At 43.3% G+C, this 14,270-nt stretch overlaps 1 protein-coding gene across 1 annotated transcript; it reads left to right on the top strand.

Annotated features, from left to right (window-relative positions):
- Window positions 1-4,005: 4,005 nt before the first annotated feature.
- LOC311340256 (arf-GAP with dual PH domain-containing protein 1) lies at window positions 4,006-13,256 on the top strand. Its single transcript, XM_084465142.1, has 11 exons — window positions 4,006-4,463; window positions 5,065-5,195; window positions 6,011-6,102; window positions 7,318-7,400; window positions 7,660-7,772; window positions 8,285-8,431; window positions 8,774-8,857; window positions 9,042-9,104; window positions 11,491-11,562; window positions 11,958-12,189; window positions 12,462-13,256. Exons 1-11 carry the CDS (start codon window positions 4,376-4,378, stop codon window positions 12,488-12,490), a joined length of 1,134 nt encoding a protein of 377 aa, XP_084321268.1. The 5' UTR covers window positions 4,006-4,375; the 3' UTR covers window positions 12,491-13,256.
- Window positions 13,257-14,270: the final 1,014 nt, after the last annotated feature.

Genomic DNA, 14,270 nt, shown 5'->3' with positions numbered 1-14,270 from the left:
CCATAACCCTCTTAGCTCACTCCAGCATGTTCCATCTGAGGGACGCAATATGAGCATCCAAGCAAATAATCGCCTTACCCCTAGACTTTTCTCAGTAGCAGTGGGGTAGTGGTGTACTTTGAAAGCTCTGAGAGGTGGGGTTAAACACTCTGCTATCGAGGTTTTGGTTTGTATTGGAGTGTTACCAAACTCAACTTAACCATGGCCGTACAAGGGCAGTTGTGAAGGAACACCACAACCTGCAGTATCATGGCTAAGTGTGTGTGTGTGTGTGAGGTCTAGAAGAAAAAAAACAATAAAAAATGTATCCATTTTCCAGTGAGGCTAGACTGAGAAACGGTCCAGTTAAGCCTTGACTGCCTGACATGAAGATAGCCTGGTTCCGCCCGCCTCCGTACTTCCGTACTTCAGTTTGTCCCTCCAATCAGCGAACAGGAGGCACGGCCTGAGAACAGTGACGTACAGGTCGTGCGCGAGTTTCAGTTGTAGTCAAACGAATACCAGGAAGCAGCAGGAAGACCATGGAGAAAGATGCTAACAAAGCTATTCGGTCTGTTGTGGAAACTCTGCCGAATATAGATAAATTAAAGCCGGAGCAGGAACAGGCTTTGCTTTTGTTGGTGGTCAAGATGTTGTGGCGCTTCTTCCCACGGGATTCGGGAAAAGTTTAATTTTCCAGCTGGCTCCGTTAGTGGTGAAGGAGTTTGCTAAGCATGAAATACGTCACGACCAAACGTTAGCGATTGGTTAAGGCAGATCCGGAGTGGCACTGGGCAGAGCCAATAGGTTTTAAACTTCAACAGCACCCGCCTTCAAGTGAGAAATTGTTTGTCTCTGTAGCAGTTCTAGACCATCGGTATGAATGAAATGAGTACGAAGGTCTAGTTAGGACTAGGCTAACATGAAGATGGAATCCTCCAAAAACACCAGACCCCATTAAAAATATCTGTGTGTGTGAGTTTGTAAGTGTGTGTGTGTGTGTGTGTGTGTGTGTGTGGCCCCTGCATGTCCTCACTCTATGCAGTGAGGACAGGGGCCGACCCCAGACCATTAACTCTATAACCTGCTCTGCCTCAGCTAATAAAGACCCACTCCTCACACTCACCTCCCTGGCCTTCCTCCTCCAAACACTTCAGCTCTCTCTCTCTCTCTCTCTCTCTCTCTCTCTCTCTCTCTCTCTCTCTCTCTCTCTCTAAATCCTCAATATAATGTAACATGTATGCCCTAGAATATCATTAAATAAATAACCATGAAAGTGATCTTGACGTGTTTGCTTAGCCCGGCAACGAGCACCGTGAGCCTGGGACAGCCCGCTGTACGAGGGCTACAGAGACACCAGGACCCGGCCCTAGGCCTGGGCAATAAAACAATAAATGATTGTATTGTGATAGACTTTTGATCAATATCAATATAAAACATGTTCAATATATATCAATAAGAGACTGAACCACCGAATCTAGCAGCTGGGTTTGTTACACAAACACGGTTCCATACTTATGTACAATATTTGAGTGTTTTCATTGTTGTATCAACATTGGAGTATTTAATCAATGAAGAACAGTGGAAGGTCATATTAAGTGTTAAACACTATCTAGTCTTTTTAGGTCATTACAATTATCAATAGTTATCGATATCGATCAATATGATTAAGTTATATCGTGATATGTCTTTCAGCCATATCGCCCAGGCCTACCTGGCCCTGTCACACACTGGGAGCCTCAAACCACCATATACAGTATATAGAGACAATTTCAGCACATCATACACTATCATAGAGCTAGAGAGCTCTCACACACACTTACACACTTACACACACACACACACACACACACACACACACGCACACACACACACACACACACACACACAGTCACATACATACACATACACAGTCCTAAACACAAACACACACACATAGGCACACACACAGATACACTCACAGTAACACACAGACAGCAAAACACACACAGTCACACACACAGACACATACACAGAGTCACATACGCACACAGACACAATGAGAAAGGAGGAGTGTAAATGGGGAGTTGGACAGAGATAATGATCCCCAACTCCCACGGTATCCAGGGACAACTATTGGTTAACAAGACCTCAGAGGTCTTGTTAACCAATAGTTAACAAGACCTCTGAGCAAGCCATTCAAATGGCTGAAGCTTGTACCTCAGGTCTATTTGATTTGATTGGCTGTCTCTTGCATATCTTGGATTCCTGATTGTAATCTAAAGTATTGCACTCTACTGAGTGACTGCATTATGCTTTTGAAGTCCTTCTCCTGCGTCTGATGAGGAGGGGAGAGGAGAGCGAGGGGGAGGACAATCTACCATCACCACCGCTGATTTGGACAAAATAAACTGGCGAACGGAGGAGTGAGGTGACGCATCAAGTAAATCCACGTCAGGCAGCGGGTGACACCCGGCCATTATCTAACCGCGAGTCTCTTTGCCTTTCCCTGGGTGAACCTAATTATATTGTCGTCCAAAACTACCACATGTCCATGGGCCAGGGGATCTAGACGTAGCCATAGGGCCTAGGCCGTATACGTTTACTGTCACAGCATTCAGGAGATAAGAATATTGTGATGGAAAAATCGACATGTTGTGTATTGCGTATTGTATTGCCATCCTGCCTTTCCCCAGAGTTGTCTATTTATTGACTTTTGTGCTTGGTTCAGCCACCTTACCAGTGAACAATGTCGTCAATGTGATCTGGTCAGCTGTCCTACCTTCCTCCTCAGAGTCAATTAAAATGTTTATTCTTGTGCTCTGGTCAGCTGTCCCACCTTCCTCAGTGGCATCTAAATCTGTTTCTCTGTTTTTATGTGTCTTTTAGCTGGATGCTGTCTTTCTTGGCCAGGGCTCATTTGTAAAAGAGACTACTGTCTCAATGTGAATACCCTGGTAAAACTAAAGATTAATAATAATATAAATGTAAACTCTTCTCTATGGGTCGCCGGCCTACCTTCCTTAGAGTCAACCAATAGTGTTAATAGTGTTTGTACTTGGGTAAACCGGTCACAAGGGAGAAGACATCCTCTTAGGCACTCTTCTGCTTCATAAGAACACAGGCAACTCTGTGTCTTGGGTAAACATTACTTGATTTGATTATTGACATCTGCAATGTGGGAAGGATCTGAAACTGTATAAGTAAGTCTAATGTATGCATCCATTAAACCTAGGATAATTGTCTGCCAAGTATTGTGTGCTTTTTTCATTTAGAAATATCATCTGTCCTAGACGCAATATCGTCTAGGACAGCTGGTCTTGCCACGACAATATTAATGAATGATCTGTAGGATACTCCGTTGCTTACGGTCCTAAGAAATGCGTGAAGAACGCATTCCAGCGCCATTATGTGGGAGCCTAAAGTTTTTTAGGTTTTAATTAAATAAATCACATTGCACAAAAGCTGTTCAATGCTGAGTGGACATGAAAGGGGGAGGAAGTGGGAGGTTGAGGTTTACCAGCGAGTCCACGTCTTGAAAACAATGTGATGAACTAGCACCACCTAGCGGCCAAACACGGTAGTCGCGCACAAAGACAGGCGCGACCACATAGGCCTACACTGATTTAAATTCAGCCATGCAATCTAGTTGTGCGTCTAAAGGTTAAATCACTTTACTTTTTTATTTTTAAAGTGTGAATAACTTTTTTTCAAGTGTATTTGTAACACCAGTGACAAATGTATTTGATTAATGTAGCCTATAGATCTAACTTGAATGCTACCTGGAGAAGGCCTTTACACCTCAAAGAATAAATAGCCTACTGGGACATATCAAGCTCCAGTGGCCCAAAAAACACAATTATTATCACAGAAGGCGGCTAAGTCTTGCGCTATAACCTTTTGTTGGTACAAGTAACGTCCGTCTCCAAAAAAAAAAAAGCGAACAGTCTAACCATCAACAATGCGGAAAAGCAAGTTTGGACAAATCTATAGCTTTTACTTCCGAGTAGAGGTTTCATTCCCGTCCGTGGGGCTGGCAGTGATTTAACATAACTCCGGGCGACACATGCATGTGGATTTTACGATGCGTTGTTAATACGGTGTTATGTTGGACGCCGATCAACACACGAGTCACGACTGACAAGCGAAAGCAATGTAGCCTGGTATGTGTTTTATTTGTTTAAACCTTTGACGCGAACGCACTTTTTTCCTTATCTTTCCTTCAGTTCCACCCCTCAAAGGCATCCCTCCCCCTCGCAGCTCACAGCCTACCTGTGAGGACTTGCCCACAGCCCGTTACGTCTTCGGCGCGGTCAAAGGGAGGGGGGAAAATAAACTCAAGGTGCCCAGTCGATAGACACATCTTTAACTAGAAGCTCATAGCGGCGTTGCGCGATCCAGCTATCTGAGGCTGATAATGTCGTCGAACGAGAGGTCGGTTCGGGAGCTGCGGGAGCTGCTCCACAAGCCGGGGAACGATACCTGTGCAGACTGCGGGGCGCCAGGTGAGTTTGAACACTGAGTAGGAGCTGGTTTGTTTTACGTGTGGGTGTGTTTGAGGCCTTGTTTGGAGAGCTGGCCTGGTGTTCAGACTTAAAACACTTAAAACACACGCACACACGCGCACACACACACACACACACACACACACACACACACACACACACACACACACACACACATAGGAATGGCATCCATTCGGCATGCATAAGCTTGTCGGACAGATTTATAACCACTATTATTATTATTATTATTATTATTATTATTATTATTATTATTATTATTATTATAACATTCAAATTTCTGTTGACGTTGACATTTCAAAAGGCAACACACCAAGTCTACACCATATGGGTATTATCACATTACTTTATACATATGTCTGTATGTGTACAGGTATGGTATGTATTTATATATTCATGCAATTGTGTATGAATGTATTATTGTTAGAGTGTTATAATATTATGCATTTTATCATTCATCCATTCATATTCCAGTCATATTTCTACCGTTATTCCTCCCTCCCTCCATCCATCCATTTATCTATATTTCATTCCATCCATTCCTTCCTATGGTCCTCCATCCATCCATCCTTTCCCTCCCCAGACCCAGAGTGGGGGTCCTGCTCCCTGGGGGTGTTCATCTGTCTGGACTGCTCGGGGGTCCACCGCAACCTTCCAGACATCGGGAAGGTCAAGTCCCTCAGCCTGTCCCGCTGGGAGGACCACGAGGTGGAGGTGAGATGACCCCTGCTACCCTGCTACCGAGCTAGGCTAATATAGCACCTAGCTAGACCAATATGGCAACAGGACATTGGCCTATACAGCCCCCCGCTACCCTGCTACCTTGCTAGGTGTATATTGTACCTAGCTAGGTTGATATAGCTGTTAAGAGGTTAGCAACTTTTGTGTCAGGTCTACATTACAAAGGAGATGCCTGATAAACAGTTTGACGTTGATCAGTTGCAGTTGATAAGCCATGTAACTGTTAAGTTATTTGTTTTTCTTCTTCTTCTTCTTCTTCTCTTCTACATTCTATAATTTAAGGACAGCTCTGTAGCAGGAGATATATAGCCCATGGTAACCTGGCCTTTTCTATTTTGATGTGGCTCCAATTTTGATTATATACTTTGATTGTTCTCAGCCTCACTGGGAAGTTTCTTTGGATAAAAGTATCCACATATGATACGATGATATATCCAGAAAGTCATATAATGATCTTAAACCTAGTGCGGTCGGGCAGGTGATTCCATATAATTGTAAGTTTAGACCAGTGGCCAGAGTGTAATTATAGTATTGTTACATGTTCTATACCGTACCTTTCTGTCAGCTTCCCTGCTTGGGTGTCGGTCAGTGTGTGATGTTTTCCTATAATCAATATTATGTTATTATTCCATTTAGATCCCATGCTTTACCGTGGCTGGGATATTAGTTATTTCTTATTGTGATGATTCATATTTCACATCTACTGAAGAGTTGGCTGACTCTTTTGCTGTGTGTGTGTGTGTGTGTGTGTGTGTGTGTGTGTGTGTGTGTGTGTGTGTGTGTGTTAGTTCATGGCAGAGGTTGGCAACGAGCTAATGAGGGCCAAATACGAAGCGGCGGTTCCAGTGTACTACTACAAACCCAACTACAGAGACTGCCAGTGAGTAGCCATGACAACGCCCGAGCGCGCACGCATGGGACAGGCACACGCACACATGCTTTTATCTATGGTCTAAAGTTACTAATATAGGTTAGCCACAGACACACAAACAGTAGGCAGAGGTTGGGTTCAGATTAGCAAAGCGCTTAAGCGACATTGCTAGGTTCCTATCTCATGGTGGAGGAGGTGGTGTCTGTCACAGAGAGGGGAGCCCTGGTGTCCTTACCTGGCCCTCCCTGATCTCACACACACATCGGCAGCTTGTGTCCAGATTGAGGGAGTTTGAGTCCAAAATTTCCTGGTGTGGTTGAACTCCTTAAAAATAATTGATTTTGCTCTATAGTTCAATCAACGTAATTGTGCCATTTTTATGAGCTTAGTAGCACGAGAAGCAACTTCCTGATAGCTGGCTACGGTTAGCCTAAGGCTATCCTTCATTTGCATGTGGCCGTACCTCCAGCACAATAGGCAGCGTAAAGCCACCCTGCTGCAAGGGAGCAGTTTTGTTGCTAGAATACTAAATCAACACTTGCAATGCACAAAAACCCATCGTCGTGGGCACTGGTAAGCTTCCATAATACATTTACCATGGGACAACTGCTGTGTATTTTCTACACAATATCCCATGGTGATCCCATAGTCCCTTTCTAGTGATCAGCGATCATTGTGGTTGGCTGCCATATGTTATCTTGTTATTCTGTTAATAAATAACGTATAAATAGGACATTGAATTGTTTCAATGTTACTGTGGGTGGGTCAGCAACAAGGATGTCAAAGTTCCAATAGTTCAAATAATGGGTGTGCACATTTCAACTGGGAGTTGAGCATTGGGACAGGCACAAGCACTTTACTGCTGGGTAAACATTGTCTGCATCAATTTGCATTTTTTACACTGTGTGTGTGTTTGTGAGATTCGATTTTCTGGGGATTATTCTGCAAGCGATAAAAAGTTGTTTGTTATTTTTAAATCTGCAAACTTTTTTATGTGCAGTCATCTCTTCTGTTCAGAACTAGATTATGTCCTTGTCTTTCGCCCATCAGACTGAAAGGATCTGGAGAGGAAACATCCCTGGGCAGAAGGGGTTTAATCTTCAGACATCGTTTTAATAGGGTGGAACGTTACAAGGCTCTTTCATTCACTGTCTGTTTGTCGATCTCATTCACTGTGTGTGTGTGTGTGTGTGTGTGTGTGTGTGTGTGTGTGTGTGTGTGTAGGGTGCTGAGGGAGCAGTGGATAAGAGCCAAGTATCAGAGGAGGGAGTTCTGCGACCCTGGGACCAAGCTAACGTATGAAGAAGGTGAGCCACAAAGACCACTTCCTGAACTTCACTTCCTGTACTCACTTCCCGTTAGCATGACGATGATTTGGCATTTGCTTCAGTTTTTTAGATATTGGCACTCATTATTATTTCTTAATGATAATGACACAATGACGTATTTCCGATTATTTGTATTTCTGTTGACTGTTTTCAGCTTTTGTCCCTTGCACTTGAAGCATGAAAGTCAAGCCAAAAACAAAAACAAAACTACACATGAAACCTTTAATCTTCTCAACAGAAACGAGAGATGGAATGCTGATGAAAAGGGGGCGGGACAATGGGCAGTTCCTCAGCAGACGATTCGTCCTGTCAGAGAGGGAGGGGACTCTGAAGTACTTCACTAAGTCAGACGTGAGTAGGAGCCGTGTCTCCCAGCAGATCACCTTATCTAGGCAGGTCAGGACAAGTCGGGTAGTAGCACATGACAACCAGTAGTGATCCCTCTATTTTTTGAGTTAACTGTTTTAGTTCTGTGTTCTGCTTCTGCGACCTCCATGTACACCTCCATATAGAATATTTGTGTTTGTTTTCCTCTTAAATCCAGACACCTACACATACAACTAATCAAGTGAATAGATTTATTCGAATCAACATTGATTAAATGAAAACCTCTAATTCTTTTTCTCAAAGTTTTGAAAAATTCCACACTTTCTTTCTGCATTTAACCAAATGTAATGGGATCTATCAGTGTTTTACCAAATGTAACAGGGTTTAACTGACTCAAACTGGAATATTAACTGTGTCATGGCGGGGAAGGGCCAAATGAATGAAACAAACTTCAGGCCACTGTCCATTGGGCTGTAGGCCCGTGCGCCCACACTCACACACACAAAGCAAAACTGTTTTCCGCGACTTCCACGCAGGGCAAAGAGCCTAAGGCACTGATCAAGGTGGACTCCATCAACGCCAGCTTCCAGCCGGCGAAGATTGGCCACCTGAACGGCCTGCAGATCACCTACCTGAAGGACTACAGCACAAGGAACATCTTCCTCTACCATGACAGTGGCAAGGTTCCCACATTACCCGCTACATCACGTGCATGTGTGTGATTGTGCGAGAGAGAGAGAGAGAGAGAGAGAGAGAGAGAGAGAGAGAGAGAGAGAGAGAGAGAGAGAGAGAGAGAGAGAGATTCTACAACCAATATGTATGTGTGTGGGTTTCTACAATGTGAGTGTTTATGCTTTACTTTTTTCACTGAGCTTTAATCTTTAATCTCTTATCATCCTCCCCCTCCTCCGTCAATGCATCTTTTCTCGTTCCTCTATCTGTGTGTCTCCACTGATTGGGTTCTCTAAACGGTGTTAAAGAAACCCACCAGAGTTGTAATGGTTTTAATGATTTTCCTTCTGCAGGAGATCGTCGACTGGTTTAATTCCATCAGAGCGATTCAGCTGCACTATTTAAAAGTAGCCTTCCCTGGGGCCACAGATGTAGAGGTCTGTACACACACGCACACGCACGCACACAACATACACACCCGAATGCAGGCACGCACGAAACACACCATGCACAAATACAAACACATACCTTGCACACACATACCATGCACACACACACACCATCCAGAGATGCACACCATTGGACGTTTCAGGAGCTGAATGTGGGTTTGTTGTTCTTTAGTTGATGCCCAAACTCACACGCAACTTCCTGAAGGAGGGCTACATGGAGAAGACTGGACCCAAGGTAAGAAAATACACACGCATGCACGCACGCACACACGCACGCATGCACGCACACACACACACACACACACACACACCTTTCGCCATAGGAACACAATGGAGCGGGATACGCACAGTGTGTGGAAGGCCATTAGTGCAAATAGTTTCTTAGAAATGTTGTGTTAACATGACTAAATTTTGAGTGTCAATACGTAGAATTTGGTCCTGTTAACGGATCACATTTTGCTGTGTTAACGCAACATAAATTGACACGTACAGTATATGGTCTGTCACAGCCAAAGGGTTGTTCCATTATTATATTCTAGGGATGTTAGAAACATTGCAGCATAAAGCCAGCAATGTATCTTTCCTTAACAAAGCTGCTTGGATTGCTTCCTCATCGACTGCTGTTGCTAGTTGAAAGCATTTCCTAAATGTGCTGTTATACATAAGACAGAAAGTTCTCCAGCGCCGTCAACAAGTTTCTTTAAACTTCGCCGTCCCCCGTGGAAAGTTAAAATTGGCTTCTTCTAAACCACAACTCTGGTTTACATTTTATTCACATCATTTCCTTTACGGCATACCTAGGTGCTTGAAACAAGTGTGTGGCACGTGAGTAACGCTCTCCCTTGCGTTGTTGTTCAACATCATTGACAGATCCTCATCATGAATGTGTATGACTGCCTTGATTCAAGGTCCCTCATTGGTCACAACCACAAAATTCACCTTAACTTGAACTATTATGTTGCGTTGACATGCCCAAATGTAACGTGTTAAACTCACAATTCGGTCACGTTAACTCAACATTTCCAAGATGTTATTTGCACTAATGTCCTTCCATAATGGTGTCCGAACACGCTGGGTGAGCACGTTAATGAGGCCATCGGCTGGACGAGGCATTCAAATAAAACATCTATCAAACAGCGACAACCTCTCCCCTCAGCCTCCAGGCAACATGCCGCAGATTCTGGTAGCTGGTCCAAAGAGACCACCGCAGCTAATGTGAGACCCTTCTCTGTGGTAGAGAACAAGTTGAAAGTGCTTGAGCCGCGATACACTATTACTTCCCACACATATTTTGCCCCCACAGTTTTAGCTGCCTTATACAACACCAAAAATGACACTTTGACATGAGGTCCGAAAAGCCTTATCTTGCGCAAACCTTACTAATTACATTACAGTAGACTGGGAGAGACCTTTGTGTGGAATGAATCATCTTTAAAAAAAAGTGGTCCTATTTTGTTGAACTTTGCCCTATGCTGCTGATCCATGATTGTTATGTTCCTTGTTATGTTCTCTGAAGTTCTCTGAAGTAATGTTCAGAGAACTATTCTATATTTAATGTTATAAAGCAGGCACCACTGGTTGGTTTATATTTCCATATGCCTCTGGATGCCCAGCTATCCATGTTGTATACTCTTCTAATACAATATGGAACATTTTAGGCATTTATTTAGCTGATGTATCAAACTGTACCGAACAATGGCACAACCCTATCGCCGTCCTAGACCAGAGATCCTTTATCTGATTCCCTCCTGGTTTAATAGAGGGTGGGGGTGGAGGTGGTGAGGTATGGTGGATAACTAAGCTGTCAAATCTCTCTGTCAGGCCTGCTGACAGCTCAGTAGCTCCGAAATGAATCCCTCTCTCTATATCACTCTCTGTCTATCGCCCTTTGTTTCACTCTTTCTATCGCTCTCTCTATCCATCACACTTTCCATCACTCTTTCAATCTCTCTTTATCTACCCCATCTGTCCATTCCTCTCTCCTTCTTCTTTTCCCTTTTTATTGTGCTATCTCTCCATTCACACTGTATACAGAATACACACACACACACACACACACACCTCCTAACACGTAATCTCCGTCCCTGGAAAGACAGATCCCTCTTCTTCTCAAGGTTTCCTAACTATACCTCTGCAAACATCGACACCTAAATATAAAGGTTCTTTGCTACGTCACCGTATCCTACTGAGGCCTTCGTTGTAGGTTACTCTTTAGACACATCACCGCAAACCCACGACGTAGAGACCCATGGCAGGCGACCCATGGTGTAGAGAGAACCTACAGTTAGATCAATGTCTCTCTCTTGGAATTCAAATTCAAAATGTTTATTGGCATGAAGGCTACTTGAACGTTATTGCTCAGTGACGTACAAAGTTAAAAACAATAAAAAAACTGACCAAAAAATACAAATCAATAAATAATTGCAAATGATGGTGTAGAAAAAATAAATTGATCAAATCAGATGAATAATAGTTAAGTGGTTATTTTCTTGTGACAATAGGTAATGTCTTCTACGGTACAAAACTACAACAACTGTGTGTCTCTCTGTCTTTCTAACTTTGTCTCTCTCTCTCTCCCTCTGTCTGTATGTCTCGCTCTCTCTCTGTCTCTCTCCATCCAGCAAACGGAAGGCTTTAGGAAGCGCTGGTTTACCTTGGATCACAGGAGGCTCATGTACTTCAAAGATCCCCTAGTAGGTCACGCGCACCCACAGTTAACACGTAATGTTATAAAGTTATTCTCCAGACTGAAACAGGCTTTAATTAGTTTCTTCTTTCTAGTTATTGAAGAGTCCCAGTTTACAAACTAATCAGAAGAACACATTTATATTGTATTGAGCTTCTCTAGACACTCAGACAATAAAGGCAATACAAAAAGATTGAATATTAATAAAAAAGTAAGAGCATACAAATGCAGTAGTAGAAAGAGCAGAGAAGTGAGGAGGGTAAAGACATTGAAAGCTATTCTAAAAGGGTGCATTCTGGGTGACCGAGAGGACAACAACAACACAAATTTCAAGACCTTAAAATGCAGACGCAGCACCGACAAACAAACCCTGAACGTGACCTTCAACCTCCTCACCCGCAGGACGCCTTCGCAAAGGGCGAGGTGTTCCTCGGCAACAAGGACCACGGTTACAGCGCCACGGCCGGCCTGCCCGCCACTGCCTACTGTAACGGCGCCTGGCAACACGGCATCACCATAGTGACGCCGGAGCGCTGCTTCCTGTTCACCTGTGAGACGGAGAGCGATCAGCAGGACTGGCTGCGGCAGTTTGCCAGCGTGCTCAGCGCCGTCATGTCGCCCCAGGAGTACACCAGTACGAACGCTTCCCTCCACCTCGCCTTTTGTTGTTTTATTTTATTTTTATTTTTTTATGAATATATATGTTTAGATTATTATTTGTTTGTTTGTTTATGTGTTATTTTCTGTTAGCTGATTGTTAAATGGTAGCTTGTTGCTAGCTTATATATTATATATATTTGTTAGCTGGTAGCCCAAAGCTAGCTGCAGCCACCGGCGACATCAACCGCCACACAGGAAGCAGAGGCCAGGAATCTCACCTTTGAACTGTTGCTTTTCTCGTTCCAGTGGAGGCGCTCTTCAAGCATAGACACTGATGGACGCGGCCAACCAATCCACAGCCACCGCGACATCACCAGCACTAACTCAGCGCATTCCGGGAGTGACATCATCTAATCACCAGGGCGATGTCGTTGCTAGGTCTGTTGCTAGGTTCCAAATATAGTATGCATGGAGACCATCAGGTAGCCATCTCTCTCTCTCTCTCCTTACTAGCAGAAACACTACACCAGGCCATGAGTCATCCTCCATTGCATCTATAGCTTGTTTAAGTTGTGTCTGTTTATTTTAACCCAGTATTCCCCAACCTTTCAGTCTCCTGTACCCCCACAGCAGTACGGCCCAGGTACCCCATCCTCATCACCAACCTAGAAATGTTACCCTTTTGGACTTATATTATATTACTATCATTTAGCCTCTTGATCAATATTGTAGAGGCCTAGAGGTGTTAAAAATGGAAACAGCCTGGCGTACGGGTTTTCTGAACTTGACTTTATTGAAACATTTTCCCCCTGTATGCATGTTAAATGTGAATTCTGTATTTGCTATATATTTTTTTAATCAATATTTTAAAGTCAAGTTTTACTTGTTTTTTTTTAACCCATCTATGGTAGCCCCATCTATGGTACACCCCACTTATTAAATATATTAAGATATTAATGTTCTTGAGGGGGATAAAGAATATTTGGTCCAACAGCACCACCTTCTGGTGGAGGATCACAAATATGCCAAGTTTTTCAAACGTCATTCGCAGATTTTGCATCGCAATTTTTGCTTTACAACTGTACTGTATCTTTACATAATAATTTGTAATAAAACTATATATATGGCATTTCAGTTCAGGCCCTTTTTCCTAGTCTTTTGTAAGACTGGGTAGAATTACTCATTGAGGAATGTGTGTCTCAGCTAGCTTCCATAGTTCCTGGCAAGGACTGGTCTTGTCTTCCTGTCTGTTTGTATCTGTCTACTGTCCACTGATGGTATGACTTGTGTACGTACTATTGTGTGGTTACATCCTCAATTATAAAATGATTACACATTGGACTATGGTGCAATATATTTCATATCTTATGATACATTTCACACACATTTGTAAGAACATGTTAATGTTTTTGCTGGTCACACATAAACATTGTGTCGGGATTTGTTGCACTGTATTACTGTTTGCAATGTTGCATTTGTAATTAGCCAAATCAAGTGGTAAACAGACATTTGTATGTTGATGTCGAGCTGTAGGTATGATGTCTGCCATTTAGTCATTAAACAGACACTTTATGTAGATATAGAGTTCTGGGAGTCCGCAAACGGCAACAATCACTTTCTCCTCCATGTTGCCGTTCACTCTGGACTTCAGGGAGTGAACGCTGATATGCTGTCAGCTGTCCTGGCCAAGCATCAAGCGAAGTTTGCGCAAGTAGAATCACGCGAAATCTGCGTGAACCAGGTTGTTTGCGCTGCGCCATTCATCAATTGGTGCCACAGGTTTTTCTGGCTGAAAATTCACCTTCACACTCGTCGTTGCATTGACTTTGTATGGATTCGCACCGCACCTTCTATTTTGGTGTGAACGCACCTTTTAGCAAGAATCAAACCTAGCCTGGCACCGCCCACCTACATACTTCCGCTCAATTTTCATTTCCCTTCAGTACTTCTCTGTGCCAATGATCATCCTTGAGCAAGATGACTCCTAGCCTCAGCCTGCTCCTTCCTAATGACCTTAATGGACCTTAGCTACCCTTAATGACCCATGAACTCATTCACTATGGGTTGTTTTGGATAAAAGCACTAAATGACAAATAGAAAAAGGGTTATACATTG

The sequence above is a fragment of the Micromesistius poutassou genome (assembly GCF_964030765.1).
Source record: "Micromesistius poutassou genome assembly, chromosome: 3".
In the NCBI taxonomy this organism is placed as follows: domain Eukaryota; kingdom Metazoa; phylum Chordata; class Actinopteri; order Gadiformes; family Gadidae; genus Micromesistius; species Micromesistius poutassou.
The sequence above is the reverse complement of the archived record's forward strand: the minus strand, read 5'-3'. Positions and strand labels throughout refer to the sequence as shown.

What these genes read in the sequence shown, in the direction of transcription:
- LOC311340256 (XM_084465142.1), top strand. Translation starts at nt 4,376, where the DNA reads ATGTCGTCGAACGAGAGGTCGGTTCGGGAGCTGCGGGAGCTGCTCCAC. An exon ending in CTGGGGCCACAGATGTAGAG is followed by an intron (nt 8,858 to 9,041) that starts GTCTGTACACAC and finishes GTTGTTCTTTAG; the next exon opens with TTGATGCCCAAACTCACACG. An exon ending in GTCGCCCCAGGAGTACACCA is followed by an intron (nt 12,190 to 12,461) that starts GTACGAACGCTT and finishes TTCTCGTTCCAG; the next exon opens with TGGAGGCGCTCTTCAAGCAT.